The 15,986-nt window shown below is 51.6% G+C and overlaps 7 protein-coding genes across 7 annotated transcripts, besides 1 other annotated feature; 3 read left to right on the top strand and 4 right to left on the bottom strand.

The window, feature by feature from the left end:
- Nucleotides 1-658: 658 nt before the first annotated feature.
- On the top strand, nt 659-1,079 carry ACLA_024860 (uncharacterized protein; the record flags this gene model as incomplete). Its single annotated transcript, XM_001269195.1, has 2 exons — nt 659-700; nt 759-1,079. The coding sequence occupies 2 exons, from the start codon at nt 659-661 to the stop codon at nt 1,077-1,079; spliced, it is 363 nt and encodes a 120-aa protein (XP_001269196.1).
- A 1,003-nt stretch (nt 1,080-2,082) lies between these two features.
- On the bottom strand, nt 2,083-3,580 carry ACLA_024850 (fungal specific transcription factor domain-containing protein; the record flags this gene model as incomplete). The annotated part of the gene is made up of 3 exons (XM_001269194.1): nt 2,083-2,120; nt 2,172-3,419; nt 3,499-3,580. 3 exons carry the CDS (start codon nt 3,578-3,580, stop codon nt 2,083-2,085), a joined length of 1,368 nt encoding a protein of 455 aa, XP_001269195.1.
- Nucleotides 3,581-4,649: 1,069 nt separating this feature from the next.
- On the bottom strand, nt 4,650-6,216 carry ACLA_024840 (H(+)-transporting V1 sector ATPase subunit H; the record flags this gene model as incomplete). The annotated part of the gene is made up of 3 exons (XM_001269193.1): nt 4,650-5,262; nt 5,329-5,848; nt 5,913-6,216. 3 exons carry the CDS (start codon nt 6,214-6,216, stop codon nt 4,650-4,652), a joined length of 1,437 nt encoding a protein of 478 aa, XP_001269194.1.
- A 522-nt stretch (nt 6,217-6,738) lies between these two features.
- On the top strand, nt 6,739-9,490 carry ACLA_024830 (M protein repeat protein; the record flags this gene model as incomplete). The annotated part of the gene is made up of 3 exons (XM_001269192.1): nt 6,739-6,937; nt 7,003-8,483; nt 8,540-9,490. The coding sequence occupies 3 exons, from the start codon at nt 6,739-6,741 to the stop codon at nt 9,488-9,490; spliced, it is 2,631 nt and encodes an 876-aa protein (XP_001269193.1).
- Nucleotides 9,491-9,536: 46 nt separating this feature from the next.
- Nucleotides 9,537-9,569: a microsatellite.
- A 206-nt stretch (nt 9,570-9,775) lies between these two features.
- ACLA_024820 (ankyrin repeat domain-containing protein) lies at nt 9,776-10,872 on the bottom strand (the record flags this gene model as incomplete). Its single annotated transcript, XM_001269191.1, has 6 exons — nt 9,776-9,826; nt 9,896-10,225; nt 10,299-10,421; nt 10,485-10,613; nt 10,741-10,766; nt 10,815-10,872. The coding sequence occupies 6 exons, from the start codon at nt 10,870-10,872 to the stop codon at nt 9,776-9,778; spliced, it is 717 nt and encodes a 238-aa protein (XP_001269192.1).
- A 442-nt stretch (nt 10,873-11,314) lies between these two features.
- Nucleotides 11,315-12,673, top strand: ACLA_024810 (WD40 repeat domain-containing protein; the record flags this gene model as incomplete). The annotated part of the gene is made up of 1 exon (XM_001269190.1): nt 11,315-12,673. One exon carries the CDS (start codon nt 11,315-11,317, stop codon nt 12,671-12,673), a length of 1,359 nt encoding a protein of 452 aa, XP_001269191.1.
- A 321-nt stretch (nt 12,674-12,994) lies between these two features.
- Nucleotides 12,995-15,507, bottom strand: ACLA_024800 (origin recognition complex subunit 1; the record flags this gene model as incomplete). Its single annotated transcript, XM_001269189.1, has 3 exons — nt 12,995-14,471; nt 14,527-14,651; nt 14,704-15,507. The coding sequence occupies 3 exons, from the start codon at nt 15,505-15,507 to the stop codon at nt 12,995-12,997; spliced, it is 2,406 nt and encodes an 801-aa protein (XP_001269190.1).
- Between the last annotated feature and the right edge of the window lie 479 nt (nt 15,508-15,986).

Here is a 15,986-nt window from a genome sequence, read left to right as displayed (position 1 = left end):
CCTCCCTCTTTCCCTCTCTGACTTACTTCTGTATTTTACCCGCATTCTCTAGGTATACGCCTCTATATATAAAGATGCACCCTCTGTGAATAATCGTCCACGTCTACCCAAAGTGCCCCAAGTCTGCCACTCCTCGGCTCTCTCAAGACAAGGGAAACCGCGTCCCATTCTGTCTTGGGTCATCTTTGTGTTATTCTTCTTCGGATACACGAACTACTATATCCATCGGTGCATACAAGGTGTAACCTGCGCGAAAAACGCGCAAAAGTCCTCTTGTGTTACGAGGATGGTCGTGTTATTACGAGGCATTCCCCATCAGCTGCACTACAAGGGCTAGAAATCACAGAGTTGAACGATGAAGACAACAATTGATTGAAGGACAAATGGAGACTTCCTTGTATTTGAGGGAAAAATTGCTCTTCTAGGGCGATACCCAAAACATGACAAGCCGAATTTTTCATTTGGGGAGCTACGGAGTAAATCCAGATCGCTGTCTCCCCTTGAGCTCTGCTGAGGAGAGTGTGAGCTGTATCAACTGGAGGAAGAAGCAGCTGGAGATACTGCTTTCCCGGCATTCAAAGGGCCGGGATGAAACCAGAGAGGATCAATGATACTTCCAACAGTATTACCTACATTATCAAGATCTCAAGATAATTTCATGACATATTCAGGGTCATTCCAATTGGCTTTCTGGCCGACTGTTAGTAAACCAATCTGATTTCCATACTGCTATGACTAATAACAATACATTTTTCTAGGATGTCGATCATACCTATGAGATTAAAACATATCACTATTTTCCACCTCATGAAAGAGCCAACCTTCCTAAAGATCTTCAAGTCAAATTCTCGCAGTCCTATGGCCCAGAGGATCTTCCACTGCCAAGTATCACTTTCCTCAACTGTCACTATGGACTAGCGGAGATACTTCACGCGTCAGGCATGGCTGAGGTCATCGAAAAGCATCTCCGTGACTGGGAGGATATCGAAGCCAACGCGCCCGAAACATTAAGCATGGATGGTAGAGCTGACATTGCTCACATGCTGGAAGTTAGGCTCTGGGCCCATGTCAGGGGTTAGAAAGAAGCCCACCAGGCCAATCTATTGATAATCACTGAGCATTAGATATGCATCGACGCTCAGGACGATGCGAAATGACTCTCTGCGCAACAGGTGACTGGGGTTTCGACCTGACACTTGGATACGAGATGCCGCTCTGATGCTACCGGTCTGAGGATTCTTGTCAGATTGACCACGCCATGATTCTGAAATCAGCGGCTGTGTTTGCCACCTCTCCAGCTCGATTTCAGTACTCTTGGCGGTTCGAGGACTTGATGAGTCCGAATGCAAAGGAAATGGTAAACGGGCAAGCATTGTGCTTAGATACACTCACGGCAATTCAGACATTACCTTGAGGAATTCCCGTGCTGTACTCGACCCTTCTGATGACAGGGCAGGAACAAGCAGACTCCAACACGATTCGGTCCGTGGAATACATAGCCATCAGCCAGAGTCCTACCTCCTTTCTCAAACATGGTTCCCTGATATGGTTCGTTGAAGATAGGAAGTTGATTTGCGTGTGATGCTGGAAGGAGGGAAGTAAATGTTGTTGAGCGTAAAGAGTGGACGGTGGAGGAAGAATGAGGAAAGGCAAGAGAGGATCACCGTTAGTCGTACATCATGATATGGCCAGGACCCCTACACTACCTGGTATTTAGGGAATTCGACTGCATGTATGGCTCATCAATCATTAAATCAGAAAGATTTGAAGGGAGAACAGAACAGGGCATTTCAGATAGTTTTAAGGGAAGGGATATGTGTCAGAACTACACAAGCAAGGTCATACACCCTGGTAACTTCTTGACAATGTCGCTTGTGGCTTGATTGCTGTGGTGAAATTTAAATGGCAGAGATGCAATATACAATATAAACAAGAATTAACGAGGCCAACGCTGGGATATCTATTGCCATACGGCCGCTGAGCAGAAAAAACAACATCAGGAAGTCAACTATACTCCCAACCATAAACGCCCTTCGCATGGTAGATAGAATCAACCAAAGAAAACAAGCGGGAAGATATCAATCAATACGGGATAAAATCGAATCTCATCCGTTCTAGTCCTGTCAGCTGCATGTTCCACCCAGCAAGGAGAAAAAAAAAACCCAACTCACCTAGATAGTGGCTCCAGCCTTCATCCTCATTCAACTGGTTCGCCCAGTACTGTTCCAAGAATTTCATTGACTGGAGCACATTCGGTACACGGATGGTGTTATGCAGCAGCGAGAGTAGCTGCCTGACCATCTCGCGGTCCTCGCCCCGCGCTTCACACCCCGCGATAAACAAGGGGGTCGTGAGCATCGTCCACGGACTGAGACCCGCCGACGGCCCGATCTGTATCGTGCACTCCAGGATGCGTTTGACAGAATGCTGCACAAGAGGCGACGCAGTAAGTGTCTTGCGAAGCCGCCGGTGGATCTGGATGAGTGCGCTGTGCTGGAAGGCTTCGTTGCAGAGCATGAATTCGCGGATGCATTCGTTCGATAGCCCCTCGCCGACGCCTGGATAGAACGTCGGATGTGCGCTAGCGTTCTGCGCCATGAGCGTGCGCACCGACGACTCGAGAATCGTTGCCTCGTTGCTGAGACTCGGCGTATCTTTTTCAATGATACCTGAATTCTGTAAGTGATGGCTCCGCCAGGCTGCGGCGCCGATGGCGCGAAAGATCTGCGACAGGTTCACCGTGAAACCCCAGTAATCATCCAGATAGTCTGGTGCGGTGATATCCCGGCTCGGACAATGCGTCGCCTCTTCGATGGGCGGCCCGTTCCCCGTCAATGCCGTCAGCGAGACTATCGACTGGTACCAACGGTCCAGATACCTGCGGAAACCCTGCGATGATCCTGGGGATTCGCCCCCGCGGCGGTTCGTCGCGAGCATGAGGGCTTTTGCGCCCTCCATGTGAGCTTGCCACGAATTTGGATGGATGGCACCCGAGTGGATCTCCGCTAGGCACAGCGTGCGGGCTGTTGCGAGCAGCGCATCCGAACCCCTGGTGCTCGGGTCCTGCAGTTCCTTGCGGAAGTGCTCCAGGCTGAGGGCCATCGACCGTGCGATGTCCGGCGCCGACTTGACATTCTCTGATTGATTGTTTACTGCCTGCAAGTGGATTGCCGACAGCGCCATGGTCGCGTATAGTAACGAGGGGGTCTGGAGGGCCATTGGCAGGAGCATTTTGCAGATATCCTTCTGCATGCCGGAGTGACATGCGGTGATCTGCGACGCATCCTGGATGAAATGGTGAAGCAATGATTTCTGCTCGGGAGATAGCGAAGAGAAGGGATCAATCGGTCGAGGGAGGGCTGGACTTGAGACCGTAGTGGGCAATTTGGTTGTGTAGATGAATTCACCGGGAGAGTATTCTGCAGAAAGTCGAACATGAGTCACGAAACAAACAGAGCTACAAACGAACACAACGAGAAGCGACTGTTAAATACACACCTAGTTTCTGCAGTCCTCCGTTCCCCATGCATGCCCCTAATCTTGACCGCGAAAACGTCCGGCCTCCCCACTGCAGCTGCATTGCATATCGACACTGTACCCCAGCCGCTTGGCAACGGCCACACACAGGGCGTTGCTCATCACATTTCTGGCGTCGGGCTTTGCACCGTTTACAGCCAGTAAAGGACCTGGACATATGAAGGGAAATGTGATCAGTCGACTGTCTATCCAGACAAGGCGGCGCTATTTGCTTTTTTCCCCCCGGAGGAGTTGGGGAGCCTCGGGATACGATCGATCTGCGGTGGATCTCCTCGTTCTTTCAACGTGGAGTGTGGGATTGTCGGAATGTAGGATGTGGATAGCACTATATGGAAATCAGGCTCCAGACTCGAGGGATTTGCGAACTAGATAGAGGAGCAGGGATAAAGAGCGCAGTAAAAGATTAGTAGATACATCTCAGGCGCTCACAGGTGGGATAGAGGAACATATGGGGATCAAGTTCATATAAGTGGGAAATGGGAATTTAACCAACGAGATAACACTGAAACTCTGTTCTGCTTAGCTTCCACTCTACTTTTTTGTGTCTCTTAGCGGCTGATCATTCTCAAAAAGGTCCACCTCAAGAGACACACTCCTGGTTCTCCTGGACAATAGGTAGACTACTTGGATTGTATCTGGGAGTTCGAGATGAAGGAAAAACACGGATAACTAGGTATACAATTTCACGCATACTGTCCGAACTATGGATCAGTTTCCAACAAATGGGTTGTTTCCCTTCCGGATACGAACGTCCCATTTGTGACGAAGTGAGACATCTGACAAACTTTGGAGTTGAACGTACCCAAGGTTGGGAATGACCCTGAGGAATTATCGAGTCAATTCCGGCACCGTATTTAGCGGTGTTACAGGAGTATATTGCCGGTTGACTCTTGGTGAAATCGTCGGCGGATGGATAAATAGATCAATAGAACCCTGATTCATATCGCTATACTGACATAGAACTGGAAGCGCTGGTAGTAATCATCTAATGCAAAATATATCCATCTCGAGCACTTAGAGACAAGAACAGACAACTCGTACTTGGTATATCACATTCCCGGAAGGGTGTTGGAAAATATTGGTAAGCTCGTAGCTTCGACTCAATGATATAATCAACCCTCGAAAGTGTACCGGAGCCATTCGCCAACCGCACGCAGACTCTCCCATCGCACAGATTCGTCCTTGTCGGCCATCAACTCCATAACCCGAGTCTTGAGCCCCAGCTTCTCCAGTTGGCCACGCCTCTGCGGCATCGCCTTGACTAGCTGGCCAACATCATTGCAACCGATCGCAAGAACTTGCTTGTCATTATCCCAGCTCTTGGACAAAATCTCGGCAAGCTTCTTGGGGAGCGCCCCATTGCCTTCGTCCAGGATTCGACGGGCATTCTCTTGCCAGAAAGTTGGGTTTCGGTGCGGCGGAGACCAGCGAAGGTGGCCCGACTGTAACTCTGCGGCATACTGATCGAACGTCGTTTGTGTCTTGGTGTATTCATCAAGCATCGCCGTCAAAGCATTGAGATCCTCCAGAAGATCTTCGTCGGTCAGATGACGGCCCGAGAGGTTGGAAAGCAAAGCTGGGAGGCGGACAAACACCGCGACCGGCAGCAAAATTGTGCGATTGGTGGAGAGGAGGTTGTTCAGAGTCGCAAGGATCAGTCGGGTGGTCTTCTCTTTGGGAGAGAGGCGCAGAAGCTGGGTATATAGTTGGATAATCTCGTAATCGCTGCAGAACGGTTGTTAGATGCGGGACTGCTTCCTCAGATAATAACCGTGTCGGATTGGGACTCACGCTTGAAGGCCCTCGCCAACCAGACCTCCCTCGAAACTCAGCTGCCACAGAACCAGAAGCACGCGATACAAAAGCTGCAACCCGACACCACCGGAAAGACCGGGCTCAACGGCCCGCGAACTGCCCGCCAGAGTGCTGGAGCTGCTATCTTTCGCGCCCGCCGCAGCACGGAGGATCTCAATCAAGGGATCAGGAGTCTCCTTCCTCTGGTTCCAGAAGATTTCCCGTGACCTCGCGGTCCGCAGCAACGCCGACAACCCCTGAACCCCGATATCCTGCAGCCCGCTGTCTTGGTTCTGGGTCAAGGTGGAAAGGTAGGTGTATAACTGCGGAAGCGCCTCTTCATCGCGCGGGGCAGACTTGGTCGAAGAACCGAGGCTAAAAGAAATAAGACTTGTTAAGAATGTGGAAGTGAGAAGCGGAATCGGATCATCGGCATTGGTCGAATGACGGAGGAGTGGAAGAAATGGCTTGTAGGGGCTGGGATGCGCGATCAGTGCCGACGCGAGAGAGGGAACATCTGCAGCAGTAGTAGATAGGATCAGTCAATGCGCACTCCAACCCCTTGGCCAGCCTGAACACACCATTGATCAGATCCGCCGCTAGAACAAGAATATACTGGACGATATCGGTTCTCCTGGAGGCCGACCCCAGAACACTCTTGCTATCGGCACTGCCAGCAAGCAAACTGACATAACCTTGAAGATCGCTTTCTATCGTTTGACGACGCTGCTCTTTGCGAACCTTATCGACCGCCTTGATCTTCTTCAGATGGTCCTCGGTGATATTGCCAGCTCGAACAGCTCCCTCCCACGGGATCGGGCGAGCTCGAATGTTGTTCTGCAACGAGCTCAGATAAGTCGGGGGCTCCAGAGGGATTGACGACATTATGTTGATCTCTCGTTTCGGGACGGAGCCTGCCCAGCTTTATATCAGCAGAAACAGGAGGTCGAAGGAAAGGCGCTGATAGTGTAGCCCTGAGAATAATGACGGTATGGACTGGTGATAACTGGAATGGAGTTCCCCATCCCCATTCAGGTCATAGCGAATGCCAAGAAAGCGGGCGTCCACGTTTTGGCTCCTCAGGCCGCACTCGGTCTACGCAAGCAGGCTGTCATTTCCCCAACGTGGAATTTCCGTTCGATGCTTCTGTATCTCTTCTCTTCTCAATGTTCTTCTCTCTATCATCCCAAATGTCTCTTTAGTCGTTCGTTCAGACACTTTGCTAGACTGTCATTAGCTCATTGAGAAGATCCCACGTTTCATCGCACCGGTGAACGATAAACGGACATCAGATCGCATCACCATCGCCCGAAACGGCTGCTTTCGATGACTACAGATCGATGAATTGCTACTCGGAAGTAGCCATCTTTCAAGAAATAGAGCCTATAGCTCGCTGCGAATGACATCATGGCACAAAACTCAGGACCCAAATCGAAATGGAAGGTCGGGTCATTTCTCCAGCAGGCAGTTGCTGGCGTGGAATCCAGACTGGATATGATTTTGGCTGAGGAGGAGAATCAGAAGCCATTGTCCAGGACTCCTTCAGTCAAGTCGAAACAGAATGAAAGCCCAGTACAGTCTACAACTCCACAACCCACTACAGCCAGTACGAAGCCTTTCAAATTGCCCTGAGCGACCTCCAATTAGAGCTGTATCGCTAATTACTAGCAGCTGTATCGCGGAGCTCCTCCAGTGCGCGCAAAAATGAGCGCCTCCAGGAACGACTGGCCCGCGCTATGGTCAAATCCAACGCTGCCGGAAACACAGCGGCTCAGTCTCCATCGAGCAGGGTCTCGTCGCCAGCCAGTCCGGTACTGGGCAACGGCACGCGATCAAGCATGGATAATGAGTCAACCGTTGTTTCCTCCGTTAACAACCTAGAAGACCGTCCCAGTAGCCCCTTAGTGCGAGATACGGGCTCTCTAGACCTACCAGCAGATACTAGACCCAGCATTGATTCCGGTATTGCGTCGCGAAATTCGAAGGAGCTCGTCGCATCGCTCGTTGATGAACATATGCCGCGGGAAGATAACGTACAGGCCGATTCACGCTCATTGCAAGATTCGACAGCATCCGAGAAACTGTCCGTCAAGCTTGAAAGCCCACGGGTATCGCAGGACTTAACGAACGTCGTCGCGGAAGTCGCATCCGATTCTAGTAGTGAGGATCCTGTAGTTGCACAACTACAGGCGGATCATAAAGCAGCAGAGTCTCACTGGCAGGATGAAATGCACCTTTACATTGAACGGATTGATGCACTACAATCGAAGCTGAAATACTTGGCTAAAGAGGCCGCCGAATCTGCAAAACAGAATGCCGCATCGGCCGAGCCCGGAAGTGTTGAAAAGCAGCTCTGTGAGAAGGACGAGAAAATTGCGCTGTTGCTGGAAGAAGGACAAAAGCTTTCCAAATCCGAAATGGATCATCGCACCGCGCTCAAGAAACTTCGACAGCAGCTCGCAGAGAACTCAAAGATGCAGGTCGAGACCAAAAAGAGAACAGATCGGCTGGAACGGGACCTGGCAATTTTCGAGGCAAGAGCAAAGCGGGCCGAAGCTGCTGAGAAACGGGCTACCGACTCGCTGTCCTCTCAAACAAAGATCGCGCGGGATCTTGAGGCAGTCACCAATGAACGCAACGCATTAAGTCAGACCGTTCAAGAAATGAAAGCACAACTCGCTCGAGCGGTGACTCGTGCTGAGACTGCTGAAGCCAAAGCTCAATCGGATGCGCTTGCAAAGGAGAAGCAGCGAACAGCACAGCTTGAGGAGGAGCTTGCGAGCATCAAGATTGAGCGCGAGCTCAGTGAGGAGAAGCTCCAAAGGGAAAATGCCAGCCTTAGAGACTGTGTTGAGCAAGAGAAGGAGAAAGCTAGAATTCTCGAGACTGAGTTGAAGGGTGAGCAGTCCGTCTTGGAAAGCAAGATGGAATCGCTTCGCTCAAAAGCCGAAGAAGCCTCATCCGGTGCCACAAGCGACGCTCAAGTTAAACTCCTACGCCAGATTGAGACTCTACAAACCCAATACTCTGTAGCGAGTGAGAACTGGCAGACTCTCGAGGGCTCTCTACTCTCGCGATTGGCGAACGTCGAGAAAGAACGTGATGAAATCGCCCGTCGTGAAGGAGAGATGCGACGAAAGATGCGCGAACTAGTAAGCAGCCAATTTTCTACTATTTGTAAGAAGAATCCCGACTAACATTGCCTCAGAACCTCAAAGCGAAGAGGCTGGAAGAAGAACTGGAGAGCACCAAAGAGACCGAGCATGATCTGGAAAGCAAACTTGACGGGCACCGACAAGAAATCCAGAAGCTCGAACAAAAACTCAAAAAAGCAGCAGATGACCTTGTATCCGCTCAAAGGGACTTTGCAGAGCAGAAGAAGGTGTGCGATGCGACTTGGGCGCAGAAGCTTGAGGATGAACGCGCAAAATGGCGCGAGCAGATGCTCCCTCCCCATGGCTTCCTTCAACAGCCACACACGCAATCCCCTGTCGCATTCAGCCGTAGGCCGAGCAACCTGGACACGACTGTCAGTTCTCTATCCGATCACAGGCCCACGAGCCGCCGTTCCTCCACATTCCACGGCCTAGCCTCCGATGTAGCAACACCACCGCGCCAGAACTCTCTTCCCGTGCCTGTTCTGTCTCCTCCCATGTCGTCAAGTGTGTCAATCCCATCAATCACCGAGTCTCCGTCTATCACGTTTGAGCCAGACTATTTCTATAGCGGCTCCGCCACCCCAGCCACCCCTTCCGCTTACGGGTTCGCTCCGAGTCACCAATCTCGAGGGATCAACGACCTCATCTCAGAGTCAACCGTGGGCGCTGGACCATCTGTCCAGCTTGTTGAGCGCATGAGCGCTACAGTTCGCCGCCTGGAGAGCGAACGAGCGGCAACCAAAGACGAACTCGCGCGATTAACCACGCAGCGTGACGAGGCTCGGAAGCAAGTGGTTGACCTCATGCGGGAGTCTGAGGAGAAGAAGGCATCTGATGCTCGCGTGCAGGAACTAGAGGCCAGATTGGAAGACTTGGACCAGCGCTACCAGACCACGCTTGAGTTGCTTGGTGAGAAGAGCGAGCAGGTCGATGAGCTTCAAGCCGACATTGCCGATCTCAAGAAGATCTATCGAGAGTTGGTCGACAGCACCATGAAATGAGAGTCTCCTTGCACGCACTAGATCTTGACAGTGTCCCCCCCCCCCCTTTTTTTTTCTTTTTTTTTTTTTTTCTCTTCTTGTAAATATCATTCTCTTCGGAGACTTCTCCCTTCCGGATTAAGACGATGAATATGTTGATACAGTTACACTTTAATAGATAAACTGACAGATCGTGTCATATTAGTCTATTTGCATTTTAGCATGGATGAAGATTCAAGGTTTGGTGATCGTATGTTACACATTATATTCCATGCGATAAGTAGACTATCATACCTCCTGTTGGCATCATAGTTCAATTCCCTCTCTTTCAGCTGTTTGGAGGATATACTTCTTGACCTAGAATCAGTGGTAGACCCAATGGTTAGTTTTGTTCATTCATTATTCAAGGTTACTGATGGAGCTTACCATTTCATCAGGCGCCATATCCAAAGCGAGTCGGCCCTCCGAATCCTGTTTATCAGCCTCTGCACCGGCCTTTAGCAACGTAATCGCCGCATTTCCATGGCCCTCAGAAACCGCGTGATGAAGAGCCGTTAGCCCGTCCACATCCGTAGCGTTGACGGGACTCTTCCCTTCCTCCAGGAGAAGTTTGATAATAGGGACGGATCCAATCGCAGCAGCACGGTGAAGTGGTAACTGGCCCCGTCGATCCTTGACTCTGGCACTGCATTTGTTGGCTAGTAAGGTACGGACGGTGGAGAGATTGGCTTTGGAGGTTGCGAAATGGAGGGCGTTCTAGACCAGAATGGGGAGTAAGCATTAGCATTATATACTTCGTAGCGCAAGCAGTAGAGGCAAAATTGCACACCTGACCGGAACCACTCTTGATGCTAACATCTGCTCCCTTTCGCAGCAGCAGTTCCAGGATAGGGTCGCCTTCAGCGTTCTTGAGACTAGCTGCAATCATGAGCGGGGTCCATCCGGAGCCATCCTACTGATACTATGAGCATTGGATATGTGCATAGAGATCGTCAAAGGGCGATGCGATACATACCTCCACGTCTGGGTCGAAGTTCTTCTGAGCTACAAGTAGCTCTACGACGGGAAGACGATTGAAGGCAGCTGCCCAGTGAATGGGGAGACGTTCATCGTCGTCTTTGATTGTAGCGAGTTTTGGATTTGCCTGGGCTCAGAGAAATTTCCCAGTTAGGAATGAATGATGGCTTTTGTGGATATGAAGCCAAATGTACATCAGGATGCTGATCGACTGATCGATACTATGGTGCGGGGCAGGGCTCCGGAGTACTTACATTCAATAGTGATTCGGCGATTTGGGCTGTTACACGTTAGCTTTGCCTTATATAACTGGTAAGCGACATATTACTTCTGCCTTCCCGAGCTGCCTCGTGCAGTGGGAATTTTGCTTCATGATGAGGATCCATAGTGTTGTTGTACTGTTGAATGTAAGTGATAGATAGACAAGTGTGGAGCACTGGAGCTGCGATTGTATTACGAGGAGCAGCTTTGGCGGGGAGCTTGCCGACACCTGAATTGCGGTCTGTGCCTCAGGCACCAAGTCAAGAAAGCTCTCCGCCGAAAAGACAAAAGATTCCAGACTTCAGCACCAGCCGAACGATTACGTTGCCAACAACATCCAATCACCAATTCTCATTTTCCACGCCTCTTCCTTCTGGCATACTTATTCTATAGATTATATTACGCATGCGGCGATAATCTCAATCGGTTCAACACAATCATCAGACTTCCAGGATCGGGTTGAGGACGCGCACGACACGTCCTGTCGTGGCGAACTGCGCTATCTATCGACGATTAGAACACTCCAAACGATAGTTCAGATCAGTGTCAATCCCAGAATCAATAATCATGGATGTCTTTCCCTCCACCACGCCGGACGAAGCCGTGCGCAGGTCCGCCAAACGAACCGCTGAACTTTTCGGACCGGAATATTTGATGATTACACCCAGCGTCGCCGATGGGTCAATTGGTCTTTCCTACAGACGGAAAGCGGAATACTCAGACGTGAAGGAACTGCCACCTGCACTGGCCGCGAAGCAGGCTAAAGCCGTTGCCGGCCGCGCAAAGCGCCCGAAGATCCAGGCGCAAACACAACCTCAAGCGGACCAGAGCGGCGCGTCGATGTCGCTTGTGAAGAGACCTGCTGGCCCGGCCGCAGGTGGAGTGGGCGGAGAGGACCAGCCGAAGAGCTTGATCCAGAGGCCTTCGGCGACACGGCAGCAGAGACCCGATTGGCACCCGCCATGGAAGCTGATGAGAGTGATTTCGGGACATCTGGGCTGGGTACGGAGTTTGGCCGTGGAACCGAACAACGAATGGTTCGCCAGTGGTGCTGGCGATCGGACGATCAAGATCTGGAATCTTGCGACGGGCGCGCTGCGGTTGACACTCACAGGCCATATTTCGACTGTTCGCGGGTTGGCTGTGTCCCCTCGACATCCATATCTCTTCTCATGCGGTGAAGATAAGATGGTGAAGTGCTGGGATTTAGAAACAAACAAGGTCATCCGTCACTACCACGGCCATCTGAGCGGAGTCTATACCCTCGCCTTGCATCCGCGCCTCGACCTCCTAGTGACCGGTGGTCGTGACGGTGTCGCCCGAGTCTGGGACATGCGGACGCGAAGCAACGTCCACGTTCTGTCAGGCCACAAGGGCACCGTCGCCGACGTGAAGTGCCAGGAAGCCGACCCGCAGATCATCACAGGCTCCCTCGACTCCACCGTTCGTCTCTGGGATCTGGCGGCCGGCAAGTCGATGGGCGTCCTGACACATCACAAGAAGGGCGTCCGCAACCTCGCCATCCACCCTCGCGAGTTCACCTTCGCCAGTGCCAGCACGGGAAGCATTAAGCAGTGGAAGTGCCCCGAGGGTGATTTCATGCAGAACTTCGAGGGCCACAACGCTGTCATCAACTCCATCGCTGTGAACGAGGACAACGTCCTCTTCTCCGGCGGCGACAACGGCTCCATGTGCTTCTGGGATTGGAAGACAGGCCACAAGTTTCAGTCCATCGACACCATGGCTCAGCCCGGCTCGCTGGAAGCCGAGGCGGGTGTCATGGCCTCCACGTTCGACCGTACCGGCTTGCGTCTTATCACCGGAGAGGCCGACAAGACCATCAAGGTCTGGAAGCCAGACGACGAGGCCACGCCCGAATCTCATCCGGTCACTTGGGCACCGATGCTGGGCAGACAGAGATATTAGGTTCGCCGGTGATGGCGCTTCTTATACCCTGGAATCGAATGTAGAAATTTTGTTATCATTTTTATTTCGTGTCTGTCTCATTTCCTGCACTATGGAGTTCAGCGTTTGTTCTTGTTATGTGGTTGACATGGTTGCTGAGGGGTCTACAAAAGATCTGATTTAGTTGTATGATACGAGTCGGTTAAATCATACTATAATGGTCCAAGGTCTATCTATACATCCAAAGTACTTCAGAACAACAGAAGGGTATCTTTTGCTATCTAAATCAATCACTAATGTACACCAACTACAAATCCATACACTAGCCAGCCAGCAATGAGGCTATTGGTCCACCCCCAACCCCAACCCCTTCGCCTCAGCATCCTCGCGAAACGCAGCTCGCACATCTTCAGCTGCAACCCGTAGTCGCACTTTGCCGCTCCTGTCGCCCCTATGCGGAATGGCAGAGCTGCCGAGCGGCCCCTTGGCCCCCGCGCCATTCTCCAGCGCCAGCACGCCCGAGTTCATAAGTTCCATGGCGGCGAAGCCGAGCGCTCTGACGCGCGCCCCGTTATTGCCCGCGAGCAAGAAATCCTTGATGCCTGCGCCGGCGGCACCGGCGACGGCAACGGCTGCATCGGCGATCCGTTTCGCTTCGTCGATTACGTCGCCGAATGTGGACTCTGAGATGCCGGTGCGGCGAATGCGGGCCAGGAGAGCGGCGAGGAAAAGTTTGGCGGAGAGTGGGAGGCACCGGAGGGATTGTTGGAGTGGAGTGGAGGTTGCTTCTTGGATGGCTTGTTTGATGGTTGCGATGGTGACTCGGCCTACGAGCTGTTTCGGATTCTTCTGCGGGGACTCCGTCTTGAGATTTTTCTTGATGCTGGCTTTCTGTCGTCGGGCCGGGGTTTTGCTAGGGGTAGGAGGCAGTGACTCAGCATCATCTGCGTTTTCCTCTGAATCAAGGTCCTCGACCTTCGCAGCTTCACGCGCTTGTTCTGCTATCTCCACTGCCCGTCGACATATGTCTAATGCTCGTCGAGCATCACCACTGACAGCAGCCACTTTTCGGCTCGCGAACTGGATTGCATCTGCATCAACGATATTCCCGGGGACACTCGCCAAGCGAGTGGTGATGATCTCCATTAGGTCTGTGTGTTTGTAGCCAGGGAATGTGATACGAGTCAGGCCGAGACGGCTGGAGATTTTGTTGCTCAACGTTCGCTCGGGTAGATCCATAGTGTTTGCGACAGCGAGGACGATGAGCCGGGAATGGCGAAGGGCAGGCCAGTTGAAGAAGTTGTACATCACCGACTGGTTTTTGGTGACCAACTGATCCAGTTCGTCCATGAGAACAACACAGGAGACTCGTCTGGGCGAGGGATGCGAGAATTCTCTCTCGAGTAGATCCAGGGCATGAGAGGGTGAAACGCGGTCACCTTTGAGCGCCTCCCAGAGCAACGAATACGATTGATGCGGATCCGTCACTTTCATGCCGTTTATCTCAACAAATATAAAGTCATCCATCTCTTCTGCGAGGACCGCAGAGTTCAATTGCGCAACCACCTCGCGCACCGTTGCTGTCTTGCCGGTTCCCGGTGTTCCTGAGATATAGATACAAGTGCCGGTTCCCTCCATAATCGCTGCACTGAGATGGTTGTATACGGTATCGAATTCCGTCTTTCGACAAGGAAGCGAGGTAGGTACGGTCGAAACATGGAGTAAAGTACGTGCTTGGCGGTAAGGTGAATCGAAGTGAGAAGGTGGGAGAACCCGAGTTCCTAGAGGCGTGAATTCAAGGGGCTTTTTGACGATGATCCTGTGGATATTTTATCAACTTCCATCCGGGAACTTGCCCAAGCCGTTCTACGTACCTCTTGTGTGATGGGGTAGTCAGAGCTTTCTTGCGCCGCGACTGCGGAGTGGCATTCGAAGCCACCTTTTGTCTTTTCCGAGGAGTGGTGGGCGCAAACTCTTCATCGTCCTTGGTTTCCACGTACTGTGTGGCTCTGGATTAGCAATTGCGCAGCCGACCAGAGAGAGGGACATACATCGTCATCAACGTGCTTCCGTTTCTTCGCGGCTTTGAGCCCATCCTTGATTAAGGCGATGAGTTCGGAGATTTTATCCTTTCGATATACTTCCTCCCAGACGAATTCATCTGTGTATCTACCCTGGACTTGATTGACACCTCTGCGGCAGATGATGCACTTGTTAAAATCGGCCAATTCTTCCTTGCCCTTTGGGGGAGTGCCGTTCGGATACTTGGCGTAAAAGGCGCCTGTCGACATCACAGTGGCTTTGCCACTGATCGAATTGATGGGATTCACATTGAAGTCTGCCGTAAGATATTGCTCATTGGGTAAGGCGTCCGCTCGTCGCTTGTTCTTGGTTGACATGAACTCATCCGGCGAGGCGAACCACATGATGTTGACCGATTTGACCACCTCATCCTCGTTCTCATCACCTTCCTCCTCGAAGAACTCTGTAATAATGCCGACCCAGTCTTTGCCCGGTTCTGGGGATTTCAGCAGCACAATCTCACCCAGTCGGCACTCGAAGGTGCCCATCCGTGCTCCGACGATATTAGGCTGACGCCTCGAAGACCGGGCTGAACGTTTGCGAGCCGACTTTTCCTCAGATTCGTTTGCCGCAGCCGGCGCTGATTCCTCATTTTTGATCTCTTCCAATTCAGTTTCATAAACCCAATGCCACGGATGATCCTCGTCTCCCAGCTCATCGTCGGAATCGTCTCGAACGAGGCCTCCTTTGGTCATCCATAATTGGGCGCGCTGACGGGCATTTCGTCGCCGAGCTGGCGTTTCCTCAACCTCATCGGTCAAAGTGACCGCCATTTCCTTCGTTTAGAATAAAATGATGTGTAGTTGGGGGGAAAGGAAATGGAATTGTAGCGCCAGGGTCGGCTTCCACAGTGCCGAAATCTATCTAAAGATCGGAAGAAAAGAGCGGAGCGGAACACAAGACGCGTCCATGCGCGTTGTCCACTTTGGCCCTGTTCGGGTTTAGCGCCGCTGCTGTGGCCTGCGCCAATCAGAGTCAAGGCTTCAACATTTCCTCATCGGGTATTCATTATTCAGTACCTAGGTAGTATAGCTCATCTACTAGGAACACGGCACTGAGTCTATCTTCTCCATAGCCTGCTTTTGATACCTTTTCTTCTAAATCTAGGAAAGGAGAGTTGATAATGTCGCTGCCAATCTAATGGCTTTCTGGTTCTGGAACAAACTATGCTTCTATGTTTGGCTCATAGACTGGCTTATGCCGGTTGAATTCTTCAGCTGTGGGAATCAAGTCTCTAAAGAACGGTTGAGAG

The sequence above is a fragment of the Aspergillus clavatus genome, genomic scaffold, assembly GCF_000002715.2.
Source record: "Aspergillus clavatus NRRL 1 1099423829805 genomic scaffold, whole genome shotgun sequence".
Taxonomy (NCBI): Eukaryota; Fungi; Ascomycota; class Eurotiomycetes; order Eurotiales; family Aspergillaceae; genus Aspergillus; species Aspergillus clavatus.
The sequence above is the reverse complement of the archived record's forward strand: the minus strand, read 5'-3'. Positions and strand labels throughout refer to the sequence as shown.